The sequence below is a fragment of the Chlorocebus sabaeus genome, chromosome 18, assembly GCF_047675955.1.
Source record: "Chlorocebus sabaeus isolate Y175 chromosome 18, mChlSab1.0.hap1, whole genome shotgun sequence".
NCBI classification, from domain to species: domain Eukaryota; kingdom Metazoa; phylum Chordata; class Mammalia; order Primates; family Cercopithecidae; genus Chlorocebus; species Chlorocebus sabaeus.
Genome location: NC_132921.1, coordinates 35,718,312 through 35,725,978, shown reverse-complemented (window position 1 = coordinate 35,725,978; position 7,667 = coordinate 35,718,312). Strand labels below are relative to the sequence as shown.

At 54.1% G+C, this 7,667-nt stretch overlaps 1 protein-coding gene across 1 annotated transcript in view; it reads right to left on the bottom strand.

The window, feature by feature from the left end:
- Positions 1-6,414, bottom strand: part of SKOR2 (SKI family transcriptional corepressor 2) — a 47,476-nt gene extending 41,062 nt beyond the window's left edge. The window contains exons 1-3 of the mRNA XM_007974101.3: positions 6,128-6,414; positions 1,350-4,006; positions 252-315 (exon numbers count right to left, since the gene is read on the bottom strand). Of these exons, the coding sequence (XP_007972292.1) occupies positions 252-315; positions 1,350-3,959 (2,674 nt within the window). The 5' untranslated portion in view covers positions 3,960-4,006; positions 6,128-6,414. The remainder of the gene's footprint in view (positions 1-251; positions 316-1,349; positions 4,007-6,127) is intronic.
- Between the last annotated feature and the right edge of the window lie 1,253 nt (positions 6,415-7,667).

The window sequence follows — 7,667 nt, the reverse complement described above, 5'->3', positions numbered from 1 at the left end:
CTGAGACTGTGGGAAATGGCACTGTTATTTGGGAAATTGCCATTGTTTGCAAACTACAGAAATGTCACTCTTTGAAATATAAACTCCGATATTCAAAAACAAAACCAAAAAAGAGGCCACAAATCAATGGATAAAAACAGAATGGTGGTAGTGGGTAGATGAGGAGGCTGGGCATAAGTCTCACAGAAATGGCAGGCAAGAAAAGTGGCGGCTCTTTTTTTTTTTTTTTTTTTTTTTTTTTTTTTTTTTACCTGAAAAGCTGTTGTCATCCTTTGTAGATACAATAACTTGGTTATTTTCCTTAGTTTTCTGACTCTGTGTGGAAAAGAATTAGACATACAAATCAATGCCTGGATCAAACCATATGCTAATGTCAACAGTCAGCAGGAAGAAGCATCAATAAAAGTGACTCCATGGAGCCTCAGGAGACATCATTTTTTTATGATTATCTTCTTTGAATACTTTTTTACTTAAATACATGTGTATGACTACGTATACCTACACTATTATCCTTTAAGAATACAGATTAATCAGATATATGCTACAATATGTTATTTACAGAAGCATAGATATATGCATAGATATATGCTTCTGTAAATAAACACACCATGTTATCTGTCAAATGTACCCTTCATTAGGACAGATTCACTTCACCCTAAAGTCCTCCAGAGTGTTTTCTGTGCACACGTGAGTGAACATCAAATGTTCAATCATTTAAATCTAACTTTGGTCTTTTAGGGGTCCTAGGTAGTACTTTTCAGTTGGTGGAGACTGGTTTCCAAGAAGAGGGTCTATACTGAAGATTCTGTCTTTTGTTTCACTGGACACAACAGTTGTGTCCATTCTGGCTAAAACTTGATTAAAGCAGTTAAAACTGCATTTAGCTTTTGAAACCAGTGAATTTTTTTACCTTTTTTGGTCATGGTGGGGGGAGGCACTGAACTATAGAGAAGAAAAGGGGTAGGGTGATTCAGGCTGCTCCGGTTTTGTGGTCTTGCTCCTTTTAGAGGAACGAATGTGCTCAGTTGGGGGGCAAAGGGAATTGTTGGATTAGAGTAAGGACCAGCTCTGTTAAAGGGTCTTTTCCAACTTCCACAAGCAGCCAGCTGAAATATAAGAGGGAAAGGCGGCCCCAAAGCCTTTGAAAGGCGTTATCAAGAAAGGGACCAGAAACCACATTTTTACGGAGGACCACTGGCAGGAAAGAAGCCCTGCTAAACACACTGAATATTTCATTTCTGTGGGGAAATCTGGTGATTCATCTTTCCTGCGCATATGTAACCGATTCAGCCTAAAGGTGCATTTAAATAATAATAATTAGCTTGAAGGAGCCTAAAGGGGATATTTACATCTTTGTAGGAGGGCTGCTCCTCCAGTGATGGATGGTGAACTGGGCTGACCGGGCTGCTGCTGCCGCCGCCACTCGCCTTCTGGGGGGCCAGGGGTGGCGGCGGGGGCGGGGGCAGGTCCGAGCCGGGGTCCCCGAGTTTCCCGTCCTCCTGCAGCAGCCTGGAGTTCAGCCCCAGCGGGAACGCGCCCGCGACGGCCGGCGCGCGGTCCCGGCTTCTCCCCTTCTCCGACTGCCCTCCGCCGTGGAGGAACCGGCCGCCCCCGACTAAGGGGTCCCCGAGTAGGACCCCCGTCTCCTCGTCCTCTTCCTCGTCGTCGTCAGGGTCTCGACTTTCCTCCTCCTCTTCCTCTCCCTCGGGGGGCTTGTGGCCCTCCACGTCCACCTCCTGCTCTTCTTCCTCGTCGTCTTCGTCCTCGGAGCTGTCCTCGCTGGGATAGCTGCAGCTGGTTCCCGCCGGGGACAGAAGGCCTCGGTGGTGCGGGTGCGGGGCCAGAGGGGGCGGAGGGGGCGGCGGCGGCGGCGGCGGGGCCGGGTGGTGGCGCTCGGAACCCGGCTCGTCGGGCTGCGGGGGCAGCAGCAGCAGCGGTGACGGCGGCTGCGGGGGGGTGTGGTGGTGGTGGTGGTGGTGAGGATGGTGGTGGTGGTGGGGATGTGTCTGGGCCGAGTGGGGCGCGCCCGCCGACGCCCCGTGCAGCTTGGCCAGGCTCTCTGCGTCGTCCTTGCCGCCCACTGGCCGGAAGGCGCTGGAATGGTGGTAGCTGCCACCGCCTGCTTTGCGCCCCTCCAGAAGGTGGGGGTGGTGGGGCGCCGGAACCCGGGAGCCCGCGGGGCCAGCCCCGGCAGCCGCGGCCCCTGCCCCGGCAGCTGCCACAGAGTCAGCGGGCGGCGTGGAACCCGCGCTGCAGTCCCCGCCGCTGCCGCCCGGGGGCGACTCGAAGAGCGCGTCGCGAGAGCCGGCGCCCCCGGCAGGAGGCGGTGGGCCCGAGCCCGGGCCGTTGGCCAGGACCTGTGGGGGCTGCCCTGACGGGGGCGCGGCCTCGGCGCTGCCAGCCGCGCCGCCGGGCTCGGCCAGGTCCAGGAAGGCCTGACGCAGCAGTGCCGGGCTTTCGCCGAGCGCGCAGCCCAGCGCTGAGGGCGGCTGAGGCGGGGGCTGCAGGTAGGTGGGCACCGGGAGCCCGCCAGGGGTCCGCGGCGGCCAGAACATGCAGAAAGGAGGATAGAAGGCGTCCTTGCGGCCCGCGGGCCAGAAAAGGCCGGACAAGCCGGCCTTGGGCGCAGCGCCCGCACCGCCTGCGCCCGCGCCCCCCAGGGCCTCAGCAGCGGCGCCCGCGTCCTCTTTCTTGTGGCACAAGCCGAAGGCGGCGGCCGCGGCCGGGAAGGTGTAGGGGTGCGGGAAGAGCCCGCCGCAGCCCGGGAACTTCTGTAGGACGCCCCCGAACGAGCCTTTGCTGGGCACCGGGATGACTGGATAGCTGCGCGGGCCTTTGGCCCCGGCCCCGGCGCCCGCCCCCGCGCCCGCGCCCACGCCCACGCCGGCCACACAGCCGCCCCCAGCGCCGCCCCCGCCAGTCCCCGCGCCGCCGGAAGCAGCAGCCACAGAGAGGCTGGCGGCTGCGGCGGAGAGGCTGGCTGCGGCTACTACGGCGGCCTCCTGCAACGAGTCCTCGTCGTCGTCGAAGCGCGGCCGCTTGTGATGGGCGTGCGGGGCACCCGCCAGCTCCGCCAAGGGCGGCGGTGGTGGCGGCGGCGGCGGGGGCGCACCCAGCAAGTGGGGGCCCAGCAGACCCCCGCCTCCAGCCACCGCGGCCGCGGCAGCCACCGCGGCCGCCTTGACAGAGCTGAGCGGGTGGCAGGCGGGGTGCGCGCCAGGCTGGGGCAGGGCGCGCTTGCGGCTGCCGCCGTTGAACATGGCCTTGACGTCCTCCCAGGCAAAGACCAGCTCGTCCTGGGGACTCTTGTCGGTGAGCTTGAGATGACGGCGCCACGAGTTGAAGTTGGCTGCGTCTGGCTGAGTGTACTTGGCGTCGGGCGTGCGGTGGGAGTGGAAAATGAACTTGTTGGGCGAGAAGTACATGTTGCAGTAGCTGCATTTGATGCACTTGGCGCGCGAGCTGTTGTAGCGCGCGGGGATGAAGCTGCCGCGGCAGCCCCAGGCGCACTCGTGTGACACGTCGAAGGCGAAATTGTCTGGCAGCTTGGGCGGCCTGTTTTCGCCCAGGAACGACTTGCACAGACGCTCGGCCTCACGTTTAGTGATCATGCCGCAGCGGCGCGATGAGATGGGCATGGCCCCGGCACGCCGCAGGATCTCCAGTTGCACCGGCGTGCACTGCACACACGTGATGCCCAGCGCCACGCGGCGGTTGTGGATCTCGTTGTAGCTGAAGTTCTTGAGCAGAGTGTTGGAGATCTGCGCCAGGCACAGGCGCTCCTGGCCGTCGATCACCAACGACACGATGGGAATGCCGTAGAGGATCACCTGGCCCACCTGGTTGGGTTTGAGGTTGGCGTGCCCTGGCCGCGGCTGACTCAGCGCGTCGGGCTGGAAGGCACTCGACGGCGACGCCAGCAGGATGTCGTTGGGCCCCGGCAGCGGACTGGAAGCCATCTCCGCCGCAGAACCCCGGGCCGAGCCCTACAGGTCTGCCTTGGACACTGGAAGGGAAAGGAGAAAGCGTTGACTTGAGCCTTTTCAGACTAAAATAGAGGGGAGGGGTGAGTCGCTAACCAAAGAATTAGAATAACTTTCTAAGACATGGTTATTACGGGAAAAAGTGACCAAGTGTTGAACACAAGAAAGTCATCTCTTAATTTCCTTCAAGGTCATCCTTTAGAAATGCAGGAATTTGCACTTCTAAACATTTAAAGTGAATTAACTATGTATTTTGCTCAAAAGCAGTGAATTCCTGAGAAACCCAGGACCTTATCCCGGATTTATAGAAGCTGTTGGAATAAAATGGCTTGCCTGCTAGAAATTAGGTAGTAATGACAGTTGTAACTAGTACAGATTATAAAAGTTATGGAAAACGGGCTTGGCATAGAAACTCAAATTTAAAGAGATATAATTCTCATTTGCTTGGAGATAGATTGATTTTGGTTAAAAAGTAACCCCAAAAACCCTTTAAAAAGTTATTTTCATGGTGTCTGTGGTTTCCTTGGGGAAATTCATTATTGGTTGAAACGCAGGTCATTAAAGCAAAACGAAATCCCTTCTCCCTCATCCTTGCCATTAGATATTTTGTTACTGTAATTATAATTTTTTTTTAAAAGTGAAAAATATACAATGTCGTATACACAGTTGCACCAAAATAGGATGTTTCAGTTTTTAAAAAACCTGCTTGCTGAACTGAGTGGTTCTGGTCTCAGATAGGTAGGTAGCTTAAAAACATGATTGAAGATGGTAATCATTTAAAAACGGTTTTCCTGTCATTTCCATGACGATAAGAAAGTAAGTAAAGGCAAGGGTGTTAAACCCAGAAACAGTACACAGAAATGAACAATTCATTGGCAGACTTCAAAAGTCAAATTTTTTAGCTTGATGTGTACCACCTTCTGTGACTTTTTCCCCCTAATTTATTTCGATATCTCTATATCTTTATGGGGAAAAGCTGCCCCACCATATAGCTAATCGGAGGACTAGGTAATCTTTGGGAGTGTTGAAAGTCGAAATCCCAGGTTGAGCCTGCGGTAAAATTTCTAACTTCACCTCCAGTCAACAGAATGCCACAATGAGGGAAAATATTCAGTAAGTTGAAAATCCAGAAAAAGGAAGCGGAAAGAAATTTTTGCGACAATGCCACTAAGTGAAAACAAGGAAAGTGGCTCACTCCCTAGGAGAACAAACAGTGATCTTTCCACAAGCGCATTGGCCAAGCGCATTGGCCAAGGCTATGCTTTGCCCTAAAAAATCACCAGAGGCCATAGCATGGCCCCTTTTGGCCACGTACAGCGAGTTCCCTATTACAGTGCTTTCAGAGGGTACACGATCTTACTCCCTCACACAATTTCTTATCCGTGTCCTCTCTCTGGGCCCCTGTGGCATCTATAGAGCAGCCTCTGCCCTGCTGCCCCCTGGATCCTCAGCTCTCATTACATTCGGCGGCCTCCAGGAAGCTTGAACAAACCTCGACGCAATCAAAGGAGAGGAAAGCCTGGATTGTCACTTCGGGTGGATCAGAGACAATATTTCCAGGGGATAAAGCGTTACATGGCAGTTCAAGGCTCAGTGACAGCCGAGTCTGATACAACCAACACTAGCTTCGCCAAGTGGCCCTTCGATGCTCATTTCCCTTCCAAACAAGGTTCATATTCGCTTAATAAGACCCTGGGATAACTCCAACTCTCTCTCCCCAGCAAGGCGCGCGACTGGCCAGCCCGGGCGGGAAACTGGCTCTGCATTAAGGACTCGCAGCCTTAGCAGCAGTAGACCAGGCAGAAGCGTCCCCTCACTTTTACCCCAAGCCCTCCCAGAAACTCCGGTCAGAGCAGAGACACAATTAAGGTTTAGGCTGGGGCATTATTTTTTTGGAGGGGTGGGGAGGGGAGAAGAGACAATTAAAAGTTAGTTGAACTGAGAAAGGAAGCTGGAGAACTTCCCTATCCTGCCCAAGAGCCAAAGACCCCCCACCCCCAACTTAGTTCTCCCGACTCCCAAACCAGTCACCACGGAAGCCCACTGCTGCCCCTCAACCCAACGCGGAAAATCCTACCGCTGGGGATCTCAAATAGTGCCCTGCAAGCTGTGTGCCGGATCGGGGCGGCCGGTTCCGGCAATACCTGGTAACCTCTGGGTGTCTTTAGGCGTGTGGCTGCCGGCCCATCTTCCGAGGGCGCTCGGAGGCGAAGCATCCAAGCGGGTCCTCGTATCCAGCGGGTGGGACTCCGGCGGGCTCCACGCGAAGATCCGGGCTCTCGCCCGAGCGAATGGCGCTCTAACCCCGGCCTGGGGAGAATGATGGCCTGAATTGCGGCGGGGCGTCCTCTCCACCGCAGAAAGTGTGGGCACGCGGAAACCTGGGGCAGGAGAGCCCCAAGTGGAGCGCAGTCTGACAGAGCCTTTCTCTGTCTCTGAACTCGTGTGGGACCGAGGGGACGCCACCCAGCGGGCAGGGTGACGTCACCATCTCCCTGACACTCCACATTAAAGGGCTGGCATGTTACAGGGAGGGAGGGGGAGAGCGAAAGCCAGCGTGAGCAATAGAGAGATCGTTTCTCAGCAGGCACGAAACCTACCAACCTAACCAACTCGCAACTGACAATAACCTCCTCAACCCCTGAGTAAACTGCAGCAATGGTGCTGGAGCCGCAGATCTGATTTAGGAGTGGAAAGCGAGCAGTCTGCCTGCATCCTGGGACCTGGATCCTGGAGGCCCCGGATTCTAGAGGGAGGCCTCCAAATTAACTATATCCCTGCCCGTTATTGTCTCCTCCCCTCATTTCTGAGTCACCCTCCTTCATGAATGGTCCCTCTGGTACACGATGCAAAGCTGCTCTGTGTCTCTGAAGACAGAATCCACAGTCAGCCGGAGAATAAATTAGCTTCAGTGACTCCTTTAAAACGCTATGAAATGAGAAAACGGAGAGAAGTTTCCACATAGGGTGCCCAATCTAAAAATTGGAGTGCCCCGACTTTGGCACGTATGTTTGCTTTATAGGACACAACGCAGAGTCACTGCAGCCTTCTCTATTTTGTGGAGTGTACCATTAGGTGAGGACCCCAATATGTGCATGTGCACATCGATTTTCAAACTGCATTCAGAATTGTCCTCTAACCCATTTTACAAGATCCATACAGGCTACCTCTGCACAAGGAAAGGGTGGGGTGGGGAAGCAGGGAGGTCCCTAACATGGATCAGTCCTTGAGCAAGTTGCCAATTTTCCTGGAGAAATAAATAAATTTAATCAGGAAAACACGTAGAAGCATGCTCCCCTCCCCTAAAATAAAGACTAGGATAAGAAAACATTTCCTCATAGTTTCCCTAAATGAGGCACACCCTAGTATATTAATGAAGTGTCAATATTGTGCCTCCCAACTGACCAGCTGTTAAGACTAAAAACGACCACTGGCTAGTTTATCAGAAAGGAAAGAAACCACTCATTTGGAGTATGTTCTAAGAAGGATGCCGGCTCGGGGTGGGGTTGGGAAATCCTTTAAGTTTTTCCTTTACTGCCATAGCTGAATTTTCAATTGCTGCCTAGTGAAACAGTCTTAGCATTGTGGAAATGATGGGAAAACCTCTACCAAGCTGAAAGCCCACCCAGATTGTGTCATAGCACCAACAACATACCACTCCTAAATACAAGAGCAAAAACATGA